Raw genomic sequence first — 25,625 nt, 5'->3', positions numbered from 1 at the left:
TTTTCTCGTTGACGTCTTCCGGTGTGCTTCGAAGCGCTTGCTTGAGTCGAACTTGGCCGCTGCATTCGAATCTACATATATGCAATGATCAGGGCGCCACTCATCACAAACAGAATCTGGAGCTCCCCGGACCCCAGATTCCTACGGCGCGTGGTTGTGCCCACTTTTCCCCAGAGCGTGCCCGCAGTTCCTATCAGCGCTCCCACAACGGGGCTTCTCCCCCACATTTCCGGAAAGGCAGCTGGACTGCGATTACATCACATGATAGGCGCAAGATGCTTGTCCTTTTGTCACTTTGGTTGCGTTCTGGGTCTTTTATAATCCTCCTTCACATTCAATCTGCGGCTTGACAATGGATCATTCCAAGACCTTATCGGACACGTTCCGCATAGTAATTGTCGGCGGTGGAATAGCTGGTCTTTGCGCGGTACGTGCGCGTCGATTGATATACTCGGAATGAGAATTGACTGTCAAGTACAGGCGATAGCTCTACGCGCCCCGAACAGAGAAATTTTGATCCTCGAGCAGTCGAGCCTGCTGAGAGAAGTCGGAGCAGCCATCTCACTGCAGCCGAACGCTTCCAAGATCCTGGAAAACAATTGGGGCCTGGGAGACAAGATACCGGCCACCAAGAAAGTCGTTGACCATGGTTTTCGCATTTATTCGACAGATGGAGACCTGGTCAAGGAGATTCCCTTCGTCAAGAAGCGGGAGTATGGCGCTGTGAGGCCAAAACTCTTCCCATGACAAGCACAGGGAGCAGTCCTAATCGGATGCAGGACCGCATCATCTACCACAGACAAGACTTGCACTCGATGCTGAAAGCAGCAGCAACCTCGTCGGATTTTCCAGGAAAGCCAGTCGAATTGCGCCTGTCATCACGCGCGATCGACGCCGACTGCGACGCTGGAATCGTCTTTCTAGAAGACGGATCCAGCATCTCCGGCGATCTTATCATTGGAGCGGACGGCATTCACTCCAAGCTGCGCACTGCCATCTTGGGCAAATCCCAAAGGGCCATTCCTACAGGCCTTTCTGCCTACAGACTAATGATCCCCATCAAGAAGCTCCAAGGCAGCGACTTCGCCAGAAAAATCAATCCCGCAGAGCCCTTCACATCCATGATGATGGGCTACGACCGACGCCTAGTCATGGGGCCGTGTCGCGGCACCGAAGACTACGCGATCGTCGCGCTCGTGCCCGACAAGACGCTCGACGTCGACACGTCCCAAACGACGTGGAACACGGAGGCCTCGCTTGACGAGATTGAAAAGGCGTTTGACGTTTTCCCGCCCTGGGTCACGTCCATCTTCCAACACTCGCCCGCCATCGGCCTCTGGCAGCTGCGCGACCTCGATCCCTTGGAGAAGTGGCACAGGGGCCGCGTCATGATTATTGGTGACGCCAGTCACGCGATGCTGCCGACTCAGGGCCAAGGTGCTAGCCAGTCTGTTGAGGATGCCGAGGCCTTGGGCGCCTTTTTCGAAGACGTCGACTCGAGAATTGCGGGGGAGGAGGTCGAGCGCAGACTTGCGGACGTCTTTCGCTGTCGTTATGAGCGTGCTTCGTTAATCCAGGAGTACTCGCGCAATGCGGCGAAGCCGGCGACTGCGCAGGGATCTGAGGGCAGGTCGAAGGTGACTCTGTAAGTTTGCGTTCTATACAAGGGGTTGATTGAGTGCTGACATGTTTGAATAGGAATACCACTGAGTTCATGGACTATAATTGTCAGTACAATGGTGCGAAAGACTATCTACAACGCTTTCCGGCACTTGGGAGGCAGCAGGAAGTTGTAAGCTCTTGAAGGGGTTGGAGTGAGGAAACGCAAGCGTTATTTGCGCATTCGAGTTTGCACTGATCAATCTTCCGAAATTATTGGTTCAGAATGTTTCAATTGCAGTGCGATTTCCCCTTGGGCTTCTGAGCCTTAGTATAAAAGCGGAAACGCACTCAACCATCTGCTTGCTCCCCATGTCGACTTTTCTGGTAGGATCGAGTGCGCCCTACAGTAACCCTAGAGGCTCTTAAAAGACGAGTGATTCCTAATCCTACAACTTCTGAACGCCGAATTTTCCGTACTTCGACAGCGCTCTCAAGCTTGAATGTTAACCCTCCGCGTCCCCATTCCGACACAAATCCCCTCCAGCCCCTGGTCCATCTTGCTCCACAGCAACTCCGAACTACGAAGGCAAATTCCCCAAATCCTGCATCAGCTTCCTCAGACTCAAAATCAACGGCGGTAGATCCTCCACCTTATCCGAGTCGGGATAATTACCCTCGAGCACCTGAATCCCGACAGCCATGACCCGACGCAGATCAAGTATATCGCACGAGGTGCCGACGGGGTCCAGCGGGTGCTCCAGCAACCGCAGCACCGCGCGTCCGCGATTGCACGCCACGAACGCAATCGAGTCCTGGCTACTCGGGCCATCCAGATGAATGGGCGGCGCCATCGCCGCCGCTTGATCCAGCGCATGCGTCTCAGCACATGCACCGACACCACCGTCGGCGAAAGCGACGGTAGCAGCAGCAGCAGCGTCTCCAATCGCACCATCCTCGCAACCCGCGCGCCGCCTGCCCGCGCTGCAGTGCAGCACGCCATACGTCCAGATCGTCAGCGTCGCATAGTACGTAGCGATAGAGTCGAAGCCGCGCAGCTGGTACGGCGGCACGTTGCGTGCGGCGCGCAGCGTCTGGCCGGCATGCCAAATGGCGGTGCGGGCGGCGCGCTGCTTGCGCCAGCGCTCGAGGCCGGCGTGCGAGCGCTGCGCTTCGTCTTCGCCGAACTTGCCCGCGAAGCGCTGCACGTCTTCGAGCGAGACGTGCAGGTTCATCATTAGGAATTCGATGAAGAGGGCTTGCACGGCGGGGAGGGAGGGGTTGAGGGTTTGCGCGTTTTGTAGCATTTGATATCTATGCGGTGGGGGCTGTTAGGGGGGATGTTGAGGGAAGGGTGGGACGGGGGTTCTTACAGGTCTTGCCGCCGGCTTTGGATCCAGAGGTGCGTTTTTGGATCGTCTTCTCCTGTGCCGTCTTCTGTGATGGACACTTGCTTTCGGTGGTCCCATACCAGCGCCGCTATGCCTGCGACAAAGATTGATAGTGAGAGCGTCTGATCGGCGTCCCCTGGCAGCAGACTGATCCTGTCCGGCTTTGTCAGGAGGTCCTTGAGTGAGTTGTGGATCGGGCCCGGGCCACGAACCGAGGCCGCCGCTGCATGGGCGGCCCTCCAAGCGGAGGGAGACTGCGCGAGCCAAATGTCTCGTGCTGCGGGCAGTGGGACGGAGAGCTCCGAGTATGAGGTGATTGGGTTGCGGTTCATGGCGAAGGTGACGTTAATGTCGTGCTGGAATAGGTGGTAGACGAGACTTGACTGTGTCAGTGGATGTCGGCAGGATTGCAAGAGGCCACTGACCGTTTGTAAGACTCTTGTTTTACCCATGCGCGCCACTTCTGCTCTAATACTGCGTCACTGTCGTTTGCGTTTGGAGTGATCCTCGTATAGAAAGATCGATTGAACGCTCCAGCTTTGCGCAGTGCCTTGCATTTAGGAGTCAGTAAATTAAAGAGAGACTACTTCGAAAACGTACTGTGCAAAGAGGTAAAAGATCGCTCTCAGCTATCTCCATCTTTCTCTTGTACCCACAAAAGATTCCAATGTCGAGCCACAACATGAATGCTTGAAGGTACTGCAAGTCGCGCAGAACACTGTTGTCGCTTTCAGCCTGTAGAAGTCAGCAGATGTCAAAAAGGCTTTGTATGCAAATATACCAGGTTGTTCAGGGCGACTCTGGTGATCTCTTGAAGCATTCCTCCCGTCTTTCCAACGGACATGATACCAAAGCAAACACAGCCGGCGGCCACCAAGGCAACGAGGAGCTCGGTACGCGTCGTGCTCGCGCAAAAAGTGTGAGGATGTATCCAAGCGTCCGTCTCGACTTTCTTTGCAATCCCGTTTTTGACGAGGATGTCCAAGAAATGCGCCGAGGGAAAAGACGGAATAGATACCTTTGTCCCCACAGTTCGCGTTACCAGTTGAAAGATGCGGTCACGTGCTTGTTGGTCCAGCTTGTCTTGGATGTAAAGCTCAACCGAGTAGGGCCAATGGGGACTCGATGCAACGTTGACGCCGTTTTCGTCCTCCAGCGGCATTCGGACGTGCTCGCTGAAAGTGCTTTGGTTGGACGACGGATTCCAGAACCTATGGATCATTCAGCCTACCTTGATCCCCATCTGGCGTGAGTTTGCTTACCATGGCGTCCGCTTGAAAATCTCAAATCTAGACTTGCTTGAGGCCTGATCTTCCGCCGCGGCAGCCCCTGACTCCGTCACCGCAACATCCCTCGGCTCTGACGCATCAAAGATTGGAAAACTGTCAAGCCCCAAGTCAAAGTCGAACGTATCAATGTTTTCAATCAAATGATCTGACTGATTCATGAAATCCAGCAAGTCGTACGGCACCTGCACTGAGGGCAAACTTTGCGTCAGGTCAAACTCTGGCGCCATGCTTGTTGAGCCACTTTGTTCTTCGGGGTCTCGCAGGTTCTCGATGCCATCGACCAAGCTGCCGCTGATGGCGGCAAAGTCGGTCTCTGCAATCAGTGATGTGGGATCACCGCCGCTCGATGTCTGCGGGTCTACGAAATCTGCAACGCTGCTGCGTCTCCCTGGAGTTTCGCCTGTCGATGCAATGCTAGATAGACGGCGATTTCTTGCGCTTGATCCTTTCCGTGGACGCATCGACATGGGAGTTCTGTCTACGCAAATTTCGGAGTGCGTTTTGCAACGCTGTGAAACCAGTCAACGTGGGTCAAATTCTTGCGATCTCAGAGGCTGGTTTTCAAAGTCGGAACATGCAACTGCTCGAAAGCTTCCTATCCTCTTTATGCTGAGCTGTGTGGATGCTCCTCAATCCCGAAGCAGTTTTGGACTTGAATGCTTCTTGCGTGTCGCCTCCTGGAACCAAGCCCCGCTTCGGACAAAACATACCTTGCATGGCCTGCTTTCGTCGCATTTGCTTTTCGACTGCGCGCAAGCCTCACACGCTCTGGTGGCTCTACCAACTCGTCTTTTAGACTCTGGTTTCCCCTCGATCTCATTCCGCTCATGCGCCGCCTCATGCCGTCTCAAAATATCCCTGCACCAGTCAAGATCAAATTCAAACTCAATTTCTAGCCAGGGGGCACTTGACCAACCTCCGATTGAAACCCTTGGAGCACTCCGAGCACTTGAAAACTCTCGCATTCTGATCTGAACGGGCATTGTCAACGAACTGGTTGGGCTACCAAAGGGGGCCAGCCATGCAGTCAGAACTTACGTGAGGTCACATGCCTGCTTAGATGGTCTGCGCGCTCATAGGACCGATTGCAGTACGGGCAGAAATGCATTTGTGTTGAGCCGCGCGCGAATAGTGCTTCCCATGAACCGGGGACTGCGGGGGGTTTAAGAGATGTGGGGTGTGGGGATGCTTAATTTTTGGCTGCGTCTCCAGGGTCCGTGGAAATGCGGGGTAGAGGTTAAGCTTGATACGATGCAAGTGGTTGGTTGCTCGCTGGAGTATTTCGCCGAGGCCATTTGTAAAGGCTCCGCTTTGACTTGTTGGGCGAGAAGCGGGCGGGCACGTGTGGCGAGCATTTCTTGCGTGGACGCGGTTGCGATGGTTGGAAAATTAGCGCGAGGAGGAGTGAACGACTCTTGATTGTATTGACGTTGGCGAGTTGATTGGCAACGTGAGATTCATTCCTGTCCATCATTTACAAGTTTCTTACAAGTTTCCATCCGGAAAGCTTCCTTGCGGGCCCACATCCCGTATCTTGTGACACTCCATTCCATCGGCCCCATTCTAGCTAATGTGTCATGGTAGGCTTTGAAGGATCATGGCTTCTCGTCCATCTGCCGGTGAAGGCACGAATACGCTTGCCTGTGAAGAAGACAACAATCCCGAGAAGACCAAAGAGACCAGTCAAGCCAGCATACGTGCCGAATGACCCGTCGTAACCACTTCGCTCGATGAAGTCCGCAACGCCGAAACTGACGCCGAAGCTGACAAAGCCTCTCAGTGCGCAAATGACCACCAACATGGGACCACCACGCGCTGGGTAACTATCTAGGAGGTAGGTGATAGCAGCAATGTTGCCGCCCACAAAGCAAAAGTAGTATCCGGCGTTGGCGAAGACGAGTGCGAACCAGTGGTAGTCTTCTGGGTGCTGGCAAGCTTCTCCGTGGAGGACGGCGGCGATTATTCCCACAATTATAGGCCCGACCAGGGGCAAGAGGCGGGTCTCAGGCTCGTGAATTCCGCCATTCTTCTTCGCCCGCCATTTGATGATTTTGTCCGAGCCCGTTCCTAGTAGCGGGAGAGCGACGAGAGCTGTGACTATCTGACCGGCGTTGACGTAGCTGGCTGACGACGATGACCAGTTGTACGGAGGTGCTTCGATGACCGCGCCGTAAGTAGTCCCGATGGCGACATTGACGCCAATTGTCAAGCCGTTCAAGCAAAATGCCCAGAAAACGTTTGGAAAGAGCAGCACCTGAACCATACTCTGTGCAGTGTTAGTAGGTGTTGTGATTGGAGACATTGTTGCTTACTTTCAACGTGTACCAAGCCTCCATCCAGTCCGCCTTGCCCACGAACAGCCTCATGTCAGAGAGAACTGTCCGAGGCTCAAAGTTGACAAAGTCAAGCTCTGGTCGAGTCGCCTTGGTCACCGGAGTCGATACTTTGCCAGCGTCGTCTCTGGTTCCGGATCCGTATTGGACACCGCTCGACTCGCCTTGGTACGCGCTCAGGGGTCTAGAGTATCGCGACTCGGGGACAAAGAATATGGACAGAATGCCCTGGACGGCCGCAATTCCTGCTCCAAGGACGTACCAGTATCGAGGAGTGATAGCCCCAGCAATCGGAGACGCGCACAAAATCAAGACTGCGCTGAGAATCGTTTGCGTTGCCGACTGGATCATGAGCATGTAGCTACGCTCATGCAAAAAGTGGATCTCCTGCGCTTCTTATCAGCGACATGTTGGGTGCAGAGGTACAAGGAGCATTCATACCTGAACCATCAAAGGCACCAAAGCTTCACTTTGACCAGCCGCCAGGCCAAGGACTAAGCGTGCGGCATAATGGTACTTGTAAGTGTTTGCGTATCCGCAAAGGATCGCAGACACGATGAGAAGCAGAGTTGACGCAAGAAACACGGGGCGACGACCGACTGCGAGTGCCAGTGGCATAGAGATGATGTTTCCAATGCCCATGAACATCGAGGGGTACGTCATCAATGCAGTGATGTCGGCGTACGTAGCCCCTTCCGCCGTGTAGGCAGGAATGTAGAAACTGAGCAGTCCTCCGAGCCCAGAAACAAGACTGAGACCAAGAGAAGAAACTTTCTGTCGTCAGCATTGCATATTCCCAGAGATCTCGGAGCATTCGAAGTTGAACACGGACAGATTGACACCAAAGTGATAAACATCATCTTCCGCCACTTGGACAAGTTCAATGGATCTGCTCGACATCAGGCTTGATTACAGCGGCGACGCAACGTCAGTGGGCATTCAAACCGCGAGGGTCTGCGCTGGGCGCAGGAATCAGATACAGGTCTGACTCCTCAGCAAGTTTGACCGTCCCCGTAATTTCGGAGACCGGCTCTTGCAGCGTTCCAAGCTGGTCGACCACTTCGCGGTGTTCGACATGGCCGTGTTTGGCATCCTCGAGTTTGGACATTTTCGAAGGTGGTCTTGAATGGAGAGGGAGAATTGAGTCGGTCGAAGTGTCATGAGGTTGAACTGGTCGAGGACATGGTTGAATATATCTGTAGAGCCACGAGTGCCAACATGCCTGCAGAGTGTTGTCCGCAGTGAGCGTCCACGCATCCACTTCGGCACGGCCTGACGAATCTTGCTCTGGGGATTACCCGTCATCTGACTTGTGGGTGGCTGGACGGATGTGCGGGGAGGATTTGTGGGCGACCTGTGGGCAGTAGAAGCATTGGCTTGTCGCGAGTAAGGTGGCTTCGCACCCGCACAGTGATTAGCCAATTCGGGAAGTCGCTTCTCAACACCCAAATGTGGCAGCTCTTCGCCGGATCTCTCCAGGGTCTAGATACTAGCAAGATGTGGAGTATATTTGCAGTCATTCTATTCGTCGAGTTGACCTCCTACGATAGAAGTCGTGTAGAGAGGAGACGAATGCATCCAAAGGTCGTTGCAGATGGTCGTGAGAGTTATTCAGTCGGGGAAACAGTAAATCGGTGTCGTCCTTTCGATTTGATAGACACTTTACTATGCATTCAATCTCCGGCAGGTCTGCAGAATGAAAACCGAAATTTCCCTTCAGGATAGAACTAAGAAGCTTTTAAGCCTCAGCAGGCTCATAGCATGAGGCGCATTCAGATTCCCCCCGAAATGAAAACAGGAAGCATTCGAGCCTCTCCAAGTGCCAAGTATGAGGAGAATTCGACCTCCCAGTTTCGTAGACATAAAAATCTTCCAACCACCCCTTCCACGACAATGTTCTTCATGTTTGCAAAAGTCTTTTAGATCGAGGAGATTCTAGTCCTAACTAGAAGGAATGGGGACAACCGGAAGAATAACCTTGCTCGGATGCTCAGGGCCAGAATGAATGAAATGGAACCCCTTATTTCTTTCATGCTCCGGGCGCGGTGCAGAATACGACTTGTACTCCGCGATACTCGGGAACTGGCCACCAACCTACAAAGCACATTAGCGAATCCCAAAGAAATAAAGGTTCAGTCACTTTACCTGCACACTGACTGATTCACCAGCGTCAAAGTCGATGCTGACGTTCCAGATGCCGATCTCCAGCTTCACAATCTCGCCTGGCGGAATCTTCTCTTCTTTCTCATGCGGGTGGAACGGGAACTGCGGATGGATGCTCTTCGACTCGTCGATGGCGCGATGCGACGCTCGAAGGATCCCGATGCTCCCTTGGTGAAGATTGAGACTTGCGCGCTGCTTTTCGGGGATTTCGTCGATACAATTTACTGGCGTCGCCTCGATTGGGAAGTTCAGGTGCATGAGCGTCTTTCCATGGCGGTCTTTCTTGCGGATAATGACAAAGACGCAAAGGTCATCCTTTTCCTTGCATGACATGTAGAGAATCGCCTTGGGGAGGCCGAGCAAGCGCGTCTTTTCCGGGAAGGTAAAATCGAACTCTGCGATGCTGCCAAACTTCTCTGAGTCGTACTGTCGAACAGTTTCCTTTGTTGGTGGCTGTTGTTGGAGCTTTCCATCTGAGAAGAAGAATTCTTTGTACTCCGTGTTTGGCACCGGGTAGTCTTCCAGGACAATATCTTCGATGGCGGGTCTGTCGCCGAATTGGAGGACCGACCACCGTATCCGCGGCGTTTTCTCCCAGTCGTTGTTCTCTCCTTTGAGGTATCGGTCAAAGAACAGAGCAAGCTCCTCATTTGAATGCGGGACAGAGTAGAGTTCAAACCACTCCTGCTTGCTGCCCCACTTGATCCACTTCTTGTCGTGTGGAATCTCCAACCAGGCACGGATGGAGCCCATTGTATGCAGCGACGACACATCTGAGCCAAGGATAAAAGCAGGGCATTTGATGTTCTTCATTGCGGCGCGCTTGTCGTTCCAATAGGCATTCGCTGTCGGGGAGCGGCGGTACATCTCCGCAAAATCCTCAACCCCTGAGTTGCCCTTGATGATTTCCTTGGTGATGAGATCAAAGTTGCTCATGGAGAAGACACCTCCGCGACAAAACTGTTCCCGGAACAGGTCACCTGCGCCCTCCCAAGGGGCAATGGCCTTCAGAGATGGGGGATGCAGTGCGGCGGTGAACCACTGCGAAATAGCGAGCGCGGAGTTTCCTGCCATTCCAACGCTGCCATTACACCAGTCCATTTTTGCAATTGCCTCCACAACGTCGTAGCCGTCCTCGCCATCCTGGCTGCCCATCACGGGGATTTGTCCATCACTGTTACCGGTCCCACGCGTGTCGACACTGACAATGGCGTATCCTTTCGGACACCAGCGCAAAGGATCCAAGCCCTCGAATTTTTCGAGGCCACTCAGCTCTTCGCGCTTGACGCAACAGTGCCACACCGTCATTGGCAGCATGCTCAGGGCGCTATACGCCTTGCCATAGCACGACCAGCCAAGAATGGCCGGCACTTTGGTCTGGGCGTCAGCGGGCCGGTACACATCGACGTACAAGCGACAGCCATCGCGGACGACGATTTCAACGTCGCGGTCAATCCTGATGTCGCTCTCCAAAGGCCGCGCGTCGTAGCCATTCCAGCCCTTGGGAAGCACCTCGCTCTTGCCCGGGTTGAAGCCTTGGTAGTTGTTGACGCCGATCGTCGGCTTATCAATTGGCTTGTAAGCCACCTGCACAGGGACAGGCATCGTGTGGCTTGGTCTTGGTGGTCGAGATCTTTTCCTGAGACGTCCAGAGTAAGTCGGAGCTTGGCTTCCTCGTGATTTGGCTGGCGGCCACAGTGGAGGCGATGGACCAGTGGGTTGGGAATTTGAAATGGCTGCGCCCTCATTTTCCGTTTCGCTACTTAACGGATCGCCAGTCGACGGGATTGGGAGTCGTCGGTGGGCCACAGTTCCCTCCCCCAGAGTTCGGAACGCCATGTGGGGGCGGGATTACCCGCTGGGAACTGTGGGCGTCGCGACTGCCGTGGGAGATGTGGAGATGCGGAGTAGCGAGAAGCGCCACCACATTCCCGCTCTCGAATGCTCCTCGTGTTCAGACAACCACCCCATAATCCCGCTCGCGGATGCTCCTCGACTTCAGACCCGTCCCAATGCATTTTATAAACCGAGCGTTACGATTGAAGCTGAAACACACCAGAAAAATCATTTCCTTCAACCCAACACGCAAATCAACATGGGCAGCCTCGAATGCACTGACCTCTTCACCCACGACGGCACCATTTACGGCGACTGGAGGGACGACTTCCACAGAGATGGTTGCGCCGTAGTCAAAAACGTCATCAGCCCCGAGCGCGCGGCATACTACCGCCAAAAACAGATCGAGTGGCTGCAGTCGTTTGACCGCGGCTTCGACCCCAACGACGAGAGCACCTGGACACAAGAGCATCTGCCCGTTTCTTTCAAGGGCGGAATGTACTTCAGTTACAGCTCGACACATGAACGCTTCGTTTGGGAGGCTAGGACGTAAGTCACCGACTGGAGCCTCCTCGTATTTCCATCCTCGTATTTTTTTTTTTGGGCTGACAAGGACCATTCGTGCAGTGAGCAGGGCGTCATCGACGTCTTTTCGAAACTGTGGGGAACCGACGAGCTTCTCGTGTCGTTTGATGGAATGAACATCACACTTCCCCGCCAAAAAGACCTGAAGTGGAGTCCGTGGCCGCACACTGACCAATCTCCCGAACGTCTTGGCATGCAGTGCGTGCAGGGGCTGTTGAACTATGCTCCCAATGGCGACAAGGACGGCGGTCTCATTCTCATGAAAGGGTCCAGCAAGCTGTTCAACGACTTTTTCCGCGAGACACGTCAACAAGCAGACCATGAAGACAAGCCCCCGGAGTCGGAGAACTTCAAGGACCTCTTCATCTTCACTGAAGAAGATGTGCAGTGGTTCAAGGATCATGGTTGCGAACTGGTCAAGATCAATATGGACCCAGGAGACCTAGTGCTTTGGGACTCGAGGACAATGCACTACGCCTGCTTCCCCGAGGGTTCGCAAATCCGCCACGTCCAATATATCTGCATGACGCCGAGGAAATTCGCCAAACCAGAGGACGTTGAGATGAAGAGCCAGCTGTTCAAACAATGGCAAGGAACCACTCACTGGCCTCACTGGTGAGTCGTTAAGAACTTTTAATTTCAAAGGTCCAAGCTCACTTTGAACAGCAACCTACGCGTGCAGGGCCCTCCACTCAGGGATGGCAAGGTGGACCCGCAGAACAGGGACCGACCTCTGGAGCCTCCCGAGATGACGGATCGGCTGCTGCAACTTGCGGGCGTCAAAGCATACTGAGAAGCGACGGAATGCTCTTTTTGGGAAATTTCTTTTCATGCTCGTATCTTCGTGGTGATCATTCTCATGGTATCAACATAGCTGTCGTATATGGTTCATCGGAACCTCTGTCGTCTCAATCTTGACCGCGTGCTCAATATCGTCGCCGTGATTCGAGAAGACGCCAACGTCGCCCCCGATTTTCGTCTCATAAAACGGATCTTTGTACGAGTAGCTCCCGTTCTTGCCCTCGCCCTTTTCCGAGTCGGTCTCGAATTGCGATGACGACATGCCCCGCAGTCGCTGCTGCGTCTGTACGACCACCTCGTCGACGACGAAGATGCGCCCAAAGCCGAGTTTCGAGATAACGGGCCAGAAGACCGGGATGCTGGCGCACAGGATGGCAACGTCGACTTCCAGAGCCGACAGCAGCAGTCCCGGCGGCGCGTAGAATGTGGGGTCGGTGACTGGGTAAAAGCCAGCTTGAGTCTTCACAACCAAGACGACTTTGACCAGATTCATGATGGTGACTCTGCGGCAATTGGGTCAGCCTTTTTAACTTGATAACTTCGCGAATTCAAGCCAATGGATACTTACATGGCACCCAGCGTGACGAGTCCGGCAACTGCGAATTTTCTGGCTCCTTGTAGGTCAATTCGTGACAACGTGAAAAGTGGAAGTGAAAGCACGATGAAGTCCAAAACCATGGAAGTGGCCGCGTGGACCAAAAACGTGAGAAAAAAGCTGTGGCCATTGCCAATGACGCAGTGCCCTTTTTCGAGCAATTTCCAAAACTTGTGGATTGGTCGACAGCCGAACAATGACACCCCGAGAAAACAAAGACCCCAAATGGTCGTGAGGATGATTAGAAATACGATGATTCGAATCATTCCGCGTTGGTTTGTGAATAGGCGGAGATACTGGACAAGAAGTGACACTTTGATCAGGGTGGTGGAACAGATGTAGCTTAGTTCTGCTACCCAAAACCAATAGAGATAATCTTGAATTTGGTAGAAGCTGAGCGAGCTCAAGTGTTGTCCAAGTCCATGGTCCGGTACTGGATACTGTCAGTTCAATCGATGCTTATGACGGTGCTAAAGTAAAACTGACAAACATTCAGGAAGCTAGTTCCTATAATTGAGGATGTCTGCTGTTTTTAGCATATGAAAAAAAAAAAAAAAAAGAATTGGTTGGCTCGCTCCACATACTGCAGCGAGTGATACCAAGAGGTCATCCCACCCTGCGGCGCGTGCAAGCTTGAAGCGAGCATACAGCCTCAGCACTACTGCTGCTACCGCAAGACTCTAGGAAGCTGGAACTTTAGCGATTGAAGCAAGTTCATGGCATGGACAGTACTATACCGCAAAGACCACGCTCACTCCCAAGATTGTTGATTGCTGATTTACAAGAGGCATCGGCTCCAGATTGTCCGACGGGGTGACTAAATTATTGCCCATCGTGAGAGGTGCTTGTACAGTGGACTCCAGGGAGGCAAGAGTATCGATTAAGCGAGGAGATTAACTTCTGGCTCATCCAGGGAGGACAAGTCGATATTAAAGTCGGCGTACAAAACAGACCAAGTGGCCGCGTTCACCTGAATGCGGAAGGCAGACTGCGTGGTGAGGCTGTCCTGCGCAAGACGCAGCTCCTTCGGAGCGAATAGTCCCCTCTGGTCTACCAATTTCCTTGTGCCGATCAAAGCACTGCTCACATGGTATTCCCGCAGCCAAACCCAATGGGTAGTACGGCTGGGCTCTGATTTGCTGAACAGTCCTGTGTCGAGGGGCGGCAATCCTCAATCAGCTTAGTCGACAGTGTCGCCACCAAACAATGAGATTGTTGCTAACCGCTTTGGTCAAAGTCTGGACCCTCTTAGGTCACCGACAACGCCAGAGCTTCTCGGCTTCGATCTGCGCGCCATGCCAAGTTTCATGAGGAAGCGGCAGCGAAGATGGTTTCTTGAGCTACAATCAAGAGGGTCGGCCCGTCTGTTTGTGGAGACGGGCGGGACGCGACCAAGATGGTGCTTTGCGTCCAAAACAAAACGTGGATAGTCGAAAGGGTTGATGTGGATACAGGTGTCGTTTTGCGCGTGAGATTCTTTGTGCATTGTATCCACGAGGCAGGCGCGTGTATGCGTTCATGATCTAAGATCGAGATGGAGCTGCACCGGGTCAAATATCTTCCCTCATTACCGATGATCGAGCTCTTCGTGCAATCAAACCGTGGTACTGGCGAGCATAGTGGCTGGTGATTCGGAGAAACCGAGACATTCTACTTCCGCAAACGGGACAGGCCGAGCAATGTTCCTCGATAGGCAATTCTCCGCCACACGTTCGAAAGGTCGGCCTGTGAGCCTTGAGGACACAGGGATGAATTTTCTAATGCCTGGACCAAGGGTTCTCTGTCCGACGTGTCCGTTTGCGAGCATTGTGCTGGGCAGATACCAAGTGCTTACATGCAGGCCAAATCTTCATGTCAAACTTGTAAACGTTTTTCCAGGGTATTCTCTTGTAGAAAAAGAAGAAAAAGCGGCCGCAAGCGAGTAGAACTGGTCGTTTTTCGAGCGATGCTGCAGGTGACTGTGCAAGGCTGAGCTTGGTCAGCCCCACAGATAGAAGTCTCGTGCGGTCCCAATGATCCTTAGGAAATTTGGTTGTGGCTGTACCCTCAGCCTCAATGTCATCATCGAGACCGAGAAAGCGCTCGATGGGCTGCAGTGAGAAATAAACAATGAAAACAATAGCATCCTCTCATCAGCAAGATCAACGCCCAGCGGTTGTGGCAGCAAGATGGGTGGTTGGTCAGCAGCTGGTCTGACGTGGAAAATCTTAGATGAGCATTTGCTGCGTCAAAGTGGGCTCATTGCCGATGATCTGCGAGTTTTGTGGCACTTTTTACCTCGAAAGGACACTTTCCCGACTAACGACGGCCATTGACATGTAGGTGAGATCAAGAAGCAGTCAACCTCTCAACAGCTACAAAGCATGTTTCATAACACGCCAAGAAAGAGGGGTCTCCGCAAAACTTGGCTAACCCGGGCTGGACGACTTTGAAAACCCTGACTTGGAGGAAGCAGCTCCGGCGTAGGCGGCAACGTCGAAATTGAAAAACAGGGAAGAAATACACGGCCAAAGAGTGGCACGGATGGCCCGGCGGCTTGGAGCATGTGTATGCTCTAAACGACTCAGCATAGTACTATAGTCCCCTGAGTTGGAGTGCGCTCGAGCCTCTGTTGGATTGATGCGCCTGAAACATTTGCAGACCAGGCAGTTTTGGCGCGGGCGTGATAGGAATCACAAACGATTTGCACCGGGAGGGTGTCTTGATGGCGGGATGAGCAGAGCATGCTGACGATGGAAGAGCTGTCTAGAGTTCTCGAAGCACGAGGGTAGCAGAGTCGAGCATGGTGTGGGCGTGAAGTGGTGGATGAGGTGGGTGAGTGACGGGCAGCGGACGGCAGGGGTCTTGGGAGCTTCGGCTAGTTCCAGCTGGCGCTAATTCGCAATCGAGCCGGGCCGAAGCGTTCTCGCAGGGCTTCAGACTACGCGGCGTCGTCGTCGACTGCACCGCCTGACGCCCGTCACCCAAGCCTTCCACCTCGTCTTGACAACGACAGCCACCGCGTCTCGACTGGTCCCGAATGGCAGCCTCCTCTGCTCCTCCAACCCCCGTGTCTCTGCGCCTTTGTGTCGACGCCGAGGGCAAGACAATCTCCAACTGGCCCTCCTCCGTGCCGTGCGGTACCACGGCCGGCCAAATTTCCAATCATGCCCGCGCCTCTTGTACCCAAGCCGTAAGAGCACGTCCAATGCACGCGTAATTTTCAGCACTGCCCTGGCCTCGGCCCCGCCATGGTGCTGATTGTCCAGTCTCCACCATGCTGCTCGTGGTACTTGCGCTCACCGTCTTCCCGAACCGTACATGGTGCCTGGAATACGCTGCCCTTCCCCCGTTGGATCCAAGGCTGAAAGGAGCTGTTGATCAATCAGATGTGCCTATCCCCGGAGCGGTCTAAAAAACAAGAGCCGCCCGTTTGTGGGTACTGGCCCCTTGCCCCCAACTTGTGGACCGTGGAAGACTATATTAGCAGACGTTGCCGCTAAGCAAACGCGTCAATTTCCCACCGCTTCCTCTTCTCCTGCTCTCCATTTCACAGCCCAGCCAACCGTAAGTCGCCCTCTTGATCCATTCTGATTGTGCCAAGTCTGATCTAGCAGGTCCTTTGAGAATCGCCTTCTACTTGTCAATTTTGCGCTTCAAAATGGCTGCCTCCAAGACTTCGTCCTACTCGACTGTCTTCGCCCTCGTGGCCGTGGCCATGATGGCCCAGGGTGTCGCCGCTGAAGCTGCCACCGCCACCTCGACCACTTCGTCTACCACCTCGACCTCGACCTCTCTCACTCCTTGCCCATCGAATTGCACCATCTTCACGTCAAGCTCTGCAGCCTCGCTGACTGGTGCGGGCTTCTTCCTCCTTTTCCTGATTGCCGGCGCCATAAACTTCAGCGCCCTCATCTTCATGAACAAGCAAGACGAAGCCAAGTACAAGATCCAGCTCGCCAACGCAAAGATGCAGCAGCAAGTGTAATCATAATCAGCTATTGTCGGCGTTACCAGGAAAAATGCCGTTCGGAGTAATCGGCGTTCGGATTTTGGATTGTTTACAGCAAGTGGGCTCGGAGTTTCTATGGGTGCTCCAATAATCTTTCCGGCAGTTCAGATCGGCTATCAGCACCATCCCGGTCACTTTTTTTTGCTCCGACCAGCGGTCGATCAGGGGTTTAAAAAACAGCGACAAGCGAAGAAACAAGCACGGCAACCGCAGGAAGACGCGTCCAAGGACATGACGTTGTACTTGACGCCGGGAGGGCAACAGTCACGTCAGCGATGGTGGGCAACGGGTCAAAGATGCCCTTGGATGCCCTCTTGCCTCTCCAAGACTCTGATTGAGGACATTTCGTACACAGATACCCTATTGAATATAATTGGATAACTTTGTCGAAAAGCTTCGCACTCGAAGTTGACATGACCAAGGGCAGATTTGGCTCCTGGCAACATGACGGGGACCCCTGGCTGCGGTTGGGGCCCTGAAGCGTGCCTGGGCAACGCAACAGCAAACCACCTCATCATTCACCACCCCAAAGCAACAATAACCATCGTGATATGTGGACAAGATGTCCCTCATTTTTGCGATCCATACCGAGACACGGGACACGATATCGTGGATAAGCTTTGCTAAGCGAAACGTCATGCAGGCAACCCCACCGTATGCGCTTTGGCGGGACCCCCCGCTTCGGACGAAGCTGTCAACCATATATCGATTCTCTTACACCAAAACGACTCGGCACCATTGAATCACACCGTCGACAATGACTGCTTCACTGAAGGATAAGCGCATTCTCATCACTGGAGCGGGCAGCGGAATTGGGTAAATCCACAGTACACCAGCGCAGCGAGCTCGGCCCACCTTTGACGGGCCAGCGGGCTAACACGAGAGACTGCCTGGTACCGACAGGCGAGCGACGTCCCTCAAGCTGCACGAATTCGGAGCGCACGTCTTCCTGACCGACATCAACCTCGACGGCGTACACGAGACGCAAAAGCGATGCGCGAGCCAAGCGTCGACCGCCGCAACCAGTAGCGCCCAACTCAACGTCGCGGACAAGACGGCCGTCGAAGCATACGTAGCGAGCATAACGACGGATGGCGCCGAAATCGACCACGTCTTCAACTGCGCGGGCGTCAACCCGACGTCGTACAAGCTGGAGGAAACGACGGACGAGTACTGGGACAAGCTGATGAGCGTCAACCTGCGCGGCGTCTACAACGTGACGCGCGCGACCATCCCGCACATGGCGTCGCCCGGCGGCTCGTACGTCAACGTGTCCAGCATCAACGGCGTCCACGCCTACGCCAACCAGGCCATCTACTGCGCAACAAAATGGGGGTTGATAGGGTTTTCAAAATCCATGGCACTCGAGCTGGGCCCGCGTGGTATTCGCACCAATGTTGTGGCGCCGGGGTGTATTGACACCCCGACCAATGCTGGCATTGTCAAGGGCGGCGAGTACGTCGAGAGGATGGCCAAGGGCAATTCGCTGGGCCGTCTGGGTCAGCCCGACGAGGTGGCGGATGTGGTTGCGTTTTTGATGAGCGATGCGGCGAGGTACATGAATGGCAGTGTTCTGGAGATCGATGGCGGGTTGAAGGGTTAGAGGCTGCAGAGAGCTTCGCAGTCTCCCTCGAAGGATTGACGGCATGACCAGTCAAGAAACTCTGCCTGGAATCGCAAGAAGACGGCCATGATCGATGCGATGCACTCATTAGGTGCAATGAGAAGCGGGGGCGCAAATCTTGCTCTCTGATTTCCAATCGAGCCGATGGAGAAACGAGTCAATCAAGTACATATTCTATGCAACTTAGCCCTTAAAATCTGCAAGTCTGATCAAGCTCACACGGGCAGAGCCAGCGGATGTTCCCGTGGACATCAGTCAAAGCTCGACAGTAACAGCAAATCAACAAGACATGGACCGGGAAACAAAAAAAAAAAGAAAAAAAAAGTAAGGGTCTTTCCGCCCCCACAACGTTCAAAGCCACCACCAACGGCGGAGACTTTGACGACCAGTCAGTGAGTGATTCATTCGGAGCGTTGGCAAAAAGCGGTCTGCCATGTTTATTCCGCGCGGGGCGGCGGCCCGGCAACCCAAGCTTCGTCACTGACGTCTGAGGCTCGCAAGCACCAGCAGCAGCAGGCGGAGAAGACGCGAAAAGACGGCGTTTCTTGTGCAGAAACCCAAAATGAAGGTGGTTTGGCTGGCTTGGCTTCGTGGCTGAGAGGATGCAGTCAATGCCAGACCGAGCGTGGAAATCAAGCCAGCGCGTCACTTATCCAATGACGCGGTGCCGGGTGTCGATGGATATTGAACACTCAGAGCAGGGCGAGCATGGCGTTTTGGAAAAGGCAGACGTTGGCGCCGCGGCTGGCGAGGATGAGGCTGAGACGAGATGAGGGACGATGCGTCGTGGATTGATGAAGGACAGTCAAAAGTTTAAACTGGACACGACGGACGACGGACCGACCCGGACTCGGCTTGGGCTGTCATGTCACGACGTCGCGAGATGATCATTGGCGGCATGTCGACATGTCAGTAACGCGCAGAGATGGGCGAAGGATGCGAGTGGGCGGGCGAAGCTGCAAGGAGACGGAAAATCTGATCTGATGCCTGGCTTCCACGAGTTGGATGTGAACAAAAGAAAAGTTGCGGTCAGCGGGGGATTCTTTCAGGCCAGGCAGTTCCTCCCGTCGTTCAATGCTCCGTCGCACAGCCGTGATGCAGCTCAGGGTGGCTCATCTCGCTGTTGCTGCTGCTGACTGCCTGCCGCCGCGCCCAATTGGCCTCTGGCTCTCTGTGCCGCTCCTCCAGACCCTCCCTGCCCTGCTCCAGCCCGCCTTTTTGACGGATCCCATTCGAACACATGTAATGAGCCTTTGCCCTCCGTCAACTCTTGCTCTTGAGGCCCATTTGCCCCTTCAATTCCTCCCACCACGCCCATGCCTCGACGTCTGCACTTGCGCGCGTAAACCCAACCTCCCCCGCACCCAGCAGATGTTACCGTCGCACGCGCAGCATGAACGTATCCGTCCCAGCGCCGTAGTTTGGACCACCCCAGCCTTGCCCCTTACGAGCCCGACTGCTCTCTTGACCAAAGTACCATCAGCTGGAGCTGCCCGCAGTCTCTCTCGTCTGCCTGGGCGCCTCCAGCCGTTTCCTTCTCTTGAATCTCTCGACAAATCATGACGCCGCACCTCGCGAACCGCACGTCTCTGAAATGGGACAAGCTGTCTTTAAGTAGGCTGGGCGGATGGCTAAAAAAGGAAGAGACGGTGCTGCCATCGGAGCCGTCGGAGAAGCTGCCCGAGGACGACGACGAGAAGCGGCCGTCGAGGACGACGGTGCCCTTCAAGGTCCAAAAAGACCAGCGGATCGCAAACGAGCTGAGCCACGCGGAGCGCAGGGCCTTTTCGGCTGATCGACGAAGCACCGGCACCTCGCATCGGAGCAGCTCCCCTCCTCCCAAGTTCGCCTTGAGATGTTCGGCGCCAGACTCGTTGAGCCCCTACGCCTCCGAAACAAACGACTCGCTGGTGCCGACCGGCCGCGGACCGCCTGGAGACTCCATGGACGACGACGCCGCCGTGCCGCACCACCTGGATCATGGCGCGCCCTTGTACCCTCGACCCCCGCTCTCGACGACGGGCGACATGTCAGACGACGACGACGGCAGCTGTGACGGCATAGACGAGCGCCTCATCAAGCACGAACTCGACACCAAGTGGATCCTCAACCTCAGCATGCATTTGCGGGACAATTCTGGCCGCCAGAAATTCTTCATGACCTACGCCGAGGAACCCAACAAGTGGCGGCGCCTGACCATTACCGTCGACTACCGCAACACTGATCCCGAATCTCTCGAGGCCACGCTCAACAGCCTCCACTACCAGCGCGACAAGAGCGAGCGCATCTACGAGGCCATCCGCGACTCGTTGGCCGAAGTCCAGTTTTTCGACACCGTCACCAATCTGAGGCTCGAGACGACCGACGGCCAGCTGCACGTCCACGTCACTGAAGACGTCAACGAGACGATTCCCTACCCGCCCGTATCTTCCGTCGCGCACCTGGACTGTCGCTTTTATAGAGACCGCGACGTCCACTTTGAGTCGCATCTGTCTGGTTTTGTTTACAAGGTTTCCGTTTCCTCGCGCGTGTACATCAAGAAAGAAATTCCCGGACCCGGCTCGGTGGACGAGTTCTTGTACGAAGCGAACGCCCTCTGCCAGCTCAAGGGCTCGCAGAGCGTCATTGACTTTGCCGGCTTAATCACCGACGACGCCGGAGAACGCGTGACTGGCTTGCTTATTAGCTACGCCGACAAGGGCGCCCTCGTCGACCTGATATACGACGGCAAGGCGACGCCCGAAATGTCGTGGCCCCGAAGAGAACGCTGGGCAAAGCAGATTGTCCGCGGCCTTTCGGAAATCCACGAGCTTGGCTACGTCCAGGGTGATTTTACAGTGTCAAACGTTGTCGTTGATGCAAATGATGACGCCAAAATTATAGACATTAATCGCCGGGGATGCCCTGTGGGATGGGAGCCTCCTGAGCTTGCAAAGCTCATTGAGTCTGGTCAAAGAGTTGGTATCTACATTGGTGTAAAATCAGATCTTTTCCAGCTCGGCATGGTCCTGTGGGCTCTGGCCGAGCAGCAGGACGAGCCGGAAAGAGAAGAACGGCCGTTGGCTCTGCCCATGCCCAGCGGTCCTCCCCAGTACTATCAAGAGGTGGTGAAAGCGTGCCTCAGCGACGATCCACGTGATAGAGTTCCAGCCAAGGAGTTGCTTCGTCGTTTCCCAGACATTCATCCGCTGGCGTCCAGGCCGCCCACTGCCGCCAGACACAGCTACGCAACCCACCGTTCAGACAAGGAGTACATTGACCCCCTAACAGCAGTCGGGCACGAAGACATTGCCCAGTACCGTCGGTGCCAGGAGTCTGAGCGCCGCGCGCACCCATCGTCCTCCGCCAACCTCAGCTACGCCGACGTGCGCCCACCAACAGAGTATGAAGCCGCCAGCTCGGGGTCGTACATCGTCGCCGACGCCGGGCTCTGTGGAATAGTAGCAGACCGCAGCCCCTTCAACGACTCGCCCTTCACGCGGCCCAGCTCGTCGCTATCACCCGACGGTGACTCTGAGCACGAGCGCCACGACCCCTCGGCCTGCCCTGCTGCTGCGGACGCGACAGACCGGCACGAGCGTGCGTGGGAACGAATCTACGAGGACGGCAACACGCGGCTGGTCAACAACGGCGCGCTGCGGCTGGACCATCGCGGCAACGCCGTCGAGCAGGAGACGGTGTGTCTGTCGACGACGCCGCGGCGCGAGCCCCTGGACTTTTTAGATCACCACCAATACCAACACCACCCCCACCACCCCGCATTCTTCTCCACCGACCTCGCCGGCGTCGGCGGTGTGCAAGACGTCGACATGCCCGCCGTGCCGCTGCCGCCCTCGTCGCTCGACCTCGAAGCCGACGACCCGGAGTTTGCGCTACCGCCGCTGTCGCTGTCAAACCGCTTCTCGCAAGAACACGACCTGGTCGGGCTCACGACGCATCTCGACGACCACGCGGCGCCGCGCCGCACGACGAGACGCTCCTCTTCTCCTCGCTTCTTCAGCCCGCCCATGCACCAGGACTCGGGGTTCCACGAGTGGGACCTCGGTTTGGGCGAGGTGCCCGATTTGGCTGCCGCTGCGCACGATATCCATCTTGATGATGATGAGGGGGAAGAGGCGTTGTTGCCGTTTCGCGGGCGCGCGTCGGACGAGCGCAATCAGGTGCTGCGGACGTACGATAGCTTTGCGCCAGCGGTGCTGCGGGTGAACAGGGGGGCAGGGGGGGCGGAGGGGGCGGAGAAGCCGATGGATCTGAATCGCCGCGAGTCGGATTCGACCATGACGCCTGACCGGGCTGCGGCAGATAAGATTCGGAGCGGGCAGCACGATTCCGGGAGCCCGTTGGCTGTCTCTGCGTCTGCGGAGCGGCACAACAGTGACGTATACAAAGAGGGTTCCACAGCGCGAGAAGAAACGGCGCCAGACGCGGTGGCGGGGGCTTCCATGGACACGCCGTCCAAACAGCAGCAACCTGGCAGTGCAGGCAAGGAAGGGGGCGATTCTGCTCGATGATGGGCTTCCGCTATTTCGCACAGCTGTTTATACCCCTTGACGTCTGTCCCTCTTCCTCCCCCTGTGTCATCCCACCCGCACTACCTCGTGCGCACAACATCCCTCACGTTTTACGAAAATTTCCTTGTCTTGTTTCTTGCCTGCATATGCGTTTCTTCTGCTTCTGCTTCCTCCGCTATATACCTACATACCTATTTGTCGTACAGTACAATCGTGTTTATCTTGCAATGCATTTTTCTTGACATTGCGTCACTAGGCCCCAGTCAGTGCACCACCACGTACCTACCTAGCTCTACAAGCGGTCCGCCTTCTTCCCTCCCCTTCCCCTACTTTGTTGAACGACAACTTCACCTATGCTGACCCCTATGTCCTATTCAACTCAGTCTATCTGCTCTAGCAACTCCCGCAACGCCAGCGGTTCGTTCTTTTACCGCAGTCTCATAGACATTGAAAAGAAGGAAGCGAGACACCAACGAAGCCTTACATCGCCACATCGCTATCAACGACAACGGCACCCTCGATTCGCAACAGCCTAGGCGAAAAAGCGGCGGCAAATGATCAACGACATTGCATATCCGCACGCCGTGCATCAGCTACGTATCTCCCTCTCGTCGCCTTCATTCCAAAGCCTCTGGGCCATTGCTTGGCCGCGCTTGGCCGTGCTCGGCAACCATCACAACCATCGCATCACCCCATTGAACTGCTTCAATCAACACACCACTCCCCGTCACATCCAACACAGCATATCAGTCAGACGGCCAACCCAAGAAAAAAAAATGTACGGATTTATCTATCTACCCCACGCACATACAGCCAGGCAAAAAAACGTGCCCAGCCCAGCCCAGCCCAGCCCAGCCCCAACTCGCCACGCCCGCCACGCCACGCCCTCAAGGCATATTCCGCTCGCCCCGTCCGTGCGACGTGCCCAGCGGCGGCGCGGCGCGTATGAGTGGACGAAGAAGCGCGGCCAAGGTCTGGGTCCGACGTTTGAAGTTGTGCGGGTTTGAGCGAGGGGGAGGACGGTAGTTGGTTGGTTGCGTTGGTTGCGTTGTAAATTCTTGGGGCCCAGTCTGAGAACGAAGCGAAAGTCTTGTTTCTTTTTCTTTTTTCCTTTTTCTTTTTCTTTTTCTTCTTCTCTTCCCCCACCCCCCCCCCCCCCCCCCCAATCCCCGGGTCTTGTGAGATTCTGGGCGGGGTGCGCTGCGTGCGTGTGTGAGGGAGGAGGGGATGCGCGCATAGGTAGGAGGGTAGCAGATGTCCTCGTTGTAGGGTGGGTGGGTTGATTGGTGGATAGAGAAGGGTGTGAGGTTTTGGGTTGTAAGTGTCAATATTTGTGGGTGTTTTTCAGTCCATACATTTACATTGCGTTTGACCTTTTTATTCTTCACCTCGTCTGCTGCTAGGTCAGGTCGCACAACTAGCCGCAATGGGTTGTCCAAGCATGCGATAACATGCGTTTTACCAGTGATAGAAATTAGGCTCGAGACACCTGCATTAGGATGAGTGACGGGGAACTGGTGGTAGATGGACAGCGCATTCATTGAGTGATCTATTTGTATATAGCTAAGGAATCTCTGGAAGCGAGACGGCAACAGGTGTAAATGCGAGGTGGACTCGGTGGGTGTTGACGCACAATTCAGTTCCCATTTTACCGGAAGCTGACTTCCATGCCCTCCACACGCGACTCATGTATCGAGATGAGATCAATGACTGAGACAGACGACCAGAGCCGTTTGGGGATTCGATCCGGCAGTGTGCATGGATTACAATGTAGAGATTCTCCAAAACGACCCTGCTTCCGTGACGCTACTTGACCTACCTGCTTAGCTCGGGCCCGAAGGTTTTGCGATTCTCTAAGCGTGAGCGAGAAGAGAACGAGCTCGAGTTCGACGATTCATGCCGTCGTCGACGAAAACACAATCCCGTGGCATCTTCCATCGCCTTTCCATTAGAACATCACCAATCCATATCCGCAAGCAGGTCCTATGGTTAGCACGACACTCAACTCACACCAAGCAGAGGGAGAGGGTAATTGGCAATCAAGCTTCGTCTTCGGGGCAAGCCCTCCGGACTCGGCGACACCTTGTGTGGGGATGATACTTTTCGTATTCCACGGCTAATTCATGATCGTGTCCGTCCCTGTTGTGCCTGGTATATCCGAACCCAAAAAAGCCCTTTTGTTGTTCCCACCTTGCGCCCACACACCTCCATCACGGTCTTATCGATGACGGACGAGTTTACTGGCCAGGGCGGCGGTCGCCGAAGCGGCGAGGGCGCTCAGCAACCTGCTGCTGAGCAACGGGGACGACGTTGACGGGGATCGAGTCGAACTGCAGACGATCGTCAGCGAAAAAAAAAGGACATCGATTACTGAAGGATAAACTCACGCCAAGGCTCTTGAGCATGTCCTTGGTCTCCTGGTCAATGTCGAGCTGACCGCTGTCGGTGTTCTGGGTGAAGTCGAGAGCAGAGACCTCGGGGACGTATTGGTCCTTGCGCTCTCTCTCTTCCTCCTGCAGCTTGAAGGAAATGCCGCGGACGGGACCACGCTGGATGCGCTTCATCAGGTGGGTGGTGTAGCCGGCGATCTTGTTGCGCAGGCGCTTGGAGGCAATGATGGCGATTTCATCGCAAATCCTCTGTTTGGAAAAATCATCAGCATCGCTTGCCGTTTGGCCGTGCGAGCAGTCGCGCGAACCTTGTTGGTCTCGAAGTCGAGAGTGAGCTTGGGATAGTATCGCTCAATGACGACCTTGGCGGACTTCTTGACGGTCTTGGTGCGAACGCGACCCATTTTGGCTGTCTGGAGGTGTTGGGTTGGGGAGAGAGAGGTGGTCCGAGGAGGCGGTCGTCGTTGTCTTCTCCAGGAGCGCTAAGAACAACTGAAAAGTCGACTGTGTGGATGTC

General features: G+C 54.9%; 10 protein-coding genes across 10 annotated transcripts; 5 read left to right on the top strand and 5 right to left on the bottom strand.

The window, feature by feature from the left end:
- The first annotated feature begins 41 nt into the window (after positions 1-41).
- IWZ02DRAFT_317869 (uncharacterized protein) lies at positions 42-1,992 on the top strand. Its single transcript, XM_066764167.1, has 4 exons — positions 42-427; positions 481-723; positions 780-1,645; positions 1,699-1,992. The coding sequence occupies exons 1-4, from the start codon at positions 353-355 to the stop codon at positions 1,802-1,804; spliced, it is 1,290 nt and encodes a 429-aa protein (XP_066621405.1). The 5' UTR covers positions 42-352; the 3' UTR covers positions 1,805-1,992.
- On the bottom strand, positions 1,862-5,492 carry IWZ02DRAFT_405254 (uncharacterized protein). Its single transcript, XM_066765661.1, has 10 exons — positions 5,318-5,492; positions 5,196-5,250; positions 4,990-5,137; positions 4,253-4,788; positions 3,772-4,201; positions 3,591-3,725; positions 3,416-3,540; positions 2,973-3,368; positions 2,552-2,913; positions 1,862-2,461 (listed from the first exon to the last, which is right to left on the bottom strand). Exons 1-10 carry the CDS (start codon positions 5,385-5,387, stop codon positions 2,181-2,183), a joined length of 2,538 nt encoding a protein of 845 aa, XP_066621404.1. The 5' UTR covers positions 5,388-5,492; the 3' UTR covers positions 1,862-2,180.
- Positions 5,493-5,744: 252 nt separating this feature from the next.
- Positions 5,745-7,720, bottom strand: IWZ02DRAFT_522590 (major facilitator superfamily domain-containing protein; the record flags this gene model as incomplete). Its single annotated transcript, XM_066770842.1, has 5 exons — positions 5,745-6,545; positions 6,592-6,999; positions 7,054-7,382; positions 7,445-7,501; positions 7,558-7,720. 5 exons carry the CDS (start codon positions 7,718-7,720, stop codon positions 5,847-5,849), a joined length of 1,656 nt encoding a protein of 551 aa, XP_066621403.1. The 3' UTR covers positions 5,745-5,846.
- Positions 7,721-8,553: 833 nt separating this feature from the next.
- On the bottom strand, positions 8,554-10,380 carry IWZ02DRAFT_492161 (X-Pro dipeptidyl-peptidase C-terminal non-catalytic domain-containing protein; the record flags this gene model as incomplete). Its single annotated transcript, XM_066769818.1, has 2 exons — positions 8,554-8,706; positions 8,758-10,380. 2 exons carry the CDS (start codon positions 10,378-10,380, stop codon positions 8,554-8,556), a joined length of 1,776 nt encoding a protein of 591 aa, XP_066621402.1.
- A 490-nt stretch (positions 10,381-10,870) lies between these two features.
- IWZ02DRAFT_380446 (uncharacterized protein) lies at positions 10,871-11,989 on the top strand (the record flags this gene model as incomplete). Its single annotated transcript, XM_066765104.1, has 3 exons — positions 10,871-11,160; positions 11,239-11,811; positions 11,863-11,989. The coding sequence occupies 3 exons, from the start codon at positions 10,871-10,873 to the stop codon at positions 11,987-11,989; spliced, it is 990 nt and encodes a 329-aa protein (XP_066621401.1).
- A 72-nt stretch (positions 11,990-12,061) lies between these two features.
- IWZ02DRAFT_380979 (uncharacterized protein) lies at positions 12,062-13,425 on the bottom strand (the record flags this gene model as incomplete). Its single annotated transcript, XM_066765137.1, has 5 exons — positions 12,062-12,500; positions 12,566-13,025; positions 13,079-13,115; positions 13,177-13,272; positions 13,330-13,425. The coding sequence occupies 5 exons, from the start codon at positions 13,423-13,425 to the stop codon at positions 12,062-12,064; spliced, it is 1,128 nt and encodes a 375-aa protein (XP_066621400.1).
- A 2,594-nt stretch (positions 13,426-16,019) lies between these two features.
- IWZ02DRAFT_317718 (uncharacterized protein) lies at positions 16,020-16,826 on the top strand. The gene is made up of 3 exons (XM_066764165.1): positions 16,020-16,138; positions 16,189-16,637; positions 16,687-16,826. The coding sequence occupies exon 2, from the start codon at positions 16,233-16,235 to the stop codon at positions 16,557-16,559; it is 327 nt and encodes a 108-aa protein (XP_066621399.1). The 5' UTR covers positions 16,020-16,138; positions 16,189-16,232; the 3' UTR covers positions 16,560-16,637; positions 16,687-16,826.
- Positions 16,827-17,221: 395 nt separating this feature from the next.
- IWZ02DRAFT_317729 (short-chain dehydrogenase/reductase-like protein SDR) lies at positions 17,222-18,269 on the top strand. The gene is made up of 2 exons (XM_066764166.1): positions 17,222-17,399; positions 17,487-18,269. Exons 1-2 carry the CDS (start codon positions 17,341-17,343, stop codon positions 18,184-18,186), a joined length of 759 nt encoding a protein of 252 aa, XP_066621398.1. The 5' UTR covers positions 17,222-17,340; the 3' UTR covers positions 18,187-18,269.
- A 1,710-nt stretch (positions 18,270-19,979) lies between these two features.
- On the top strand, positions 19,980-21,905 carry IWZ02DRAFT_355235 (uncharacterized protein; the record flags this gene model as incomplete). Its single annotated transcript, XM_066764284.1, has 2 exons — positions 19,980-21,322; positions 21,407-21,905. Coding segments are annotated over 2 exons (1,842 nt in total), but the record flags the coding sequence as incomplete, so codon positions are not given.
- A 3,050-nt stretch (positions 21,906-24,955) lies between these two features.
- IWZ02DRAFT_470666 (40S ribosomal protein eS17) lies at positions 24,956-25,512 on the bottom strand (the record flags this gene model as incomplete). Its single annotated transcript, XM_066768812.1, has 3 exons — positions 24,956-25,048; positions 25,106-25,357; positions 25,417-25,512. 3 exons carry the CDS (start codon positions 25,510-25,512, stop codon positions 24,956-24,958), a joined length of 441 nt encoding a protein of 146 aa, XP_066621396.1.
- Positions 25,513-25,625: the final 113 nt, after the last annotated feature.

Source organism: Phyllosticta citriasiana (assembly GCF_038021145.1).
Source record: "Phyllosticta citriasiana strain CBS 120426 chromosome Unknown IWZ02scaffold_9, whole genome shotgun sequence".
In the NCBI taxonomy this organism is placed as follows: Eukaryota; Fungi; Ascomycota; class Dothideomycetes; order Botryosphaeriales; family Phyllostictaceae; genus Phyllosticta; species Phyllosticta citriasiana.
The sequence above is the reverse complement of the archived record's forward strand: the minus strand, read 5'-3'. Positions and strand labels throughout refer to the sequence as shown.

Excerpts from the sequence above, each read along its gene's own strand:
- IWZ02DRAFT_317869 (XM_066764167.1), top strand. The coding sequence starts at position 353 with ATGGATCATTCCAAGACCTTATCGGACACGTTCCGCATAGTAATTGTC. Across the intron at positions 724-779 it reads AGAAGCGGGAGTATGGCGCT|GACCGCATCATCTACCACAG; the intron begins GTGAGGCCAAAA and ends AATCGGATGCAG. Across the intron at positions 1,646-1,698 it reads GGCAGGTCGAAGGTGACTCT|GAATACCACTGAGTTCATGG; the intron begins GTAAGTTTGCGT and ends ATGTTTGAATAG.
- IWZ02DRAFT_405254 (XM_066765661.1), bottom strand. The coding sequence starts at position 5,387 with ATGCATTTCTGCCCGTACTGCAATCGGTCCTATGAGCGCGCAGACCAT. Across the intron at positions 4,789-4,989 it reads ACGAAAGCAGGCCATGCAAG|CGTTGCAAAACGCACTCCGA; the intron begins GTATGTTTTGTC and ends CTGGTTTCACAG. Across the intron at positions 2,462-2,551 it reads GCGCGCGGGTTGCGAGGATG|CGGCGGCGATGGCGCCGCCC; the intron begins GTGCGATTGGAG and ends CGCTGGATCAAG.
- IWZ02DRAFT_317718 (XM_066764165.1), top strand. The coding sequence starts at position 16,233 with ATGGCTGCCTCCAAGACTTCGTCCTACTCGACTGTCTTCGCCCTCGTG.
- IWZ02DRAFT_317729 (XM_066764166.1), top strand. The coding sequence starts at position 17,341 with ATGACTGCTTCACTGAAGGATAAGCGCATTCTCATCACTGGAGCGGGC. Across the intron at positions 17,400-17,486 it reads GGAGCGGGCAGCGGAATTGG|GCGAGCGACGTCCCTCAAGC; the intron begins GTAAATCCACAG and ends TGGTACCGACAG.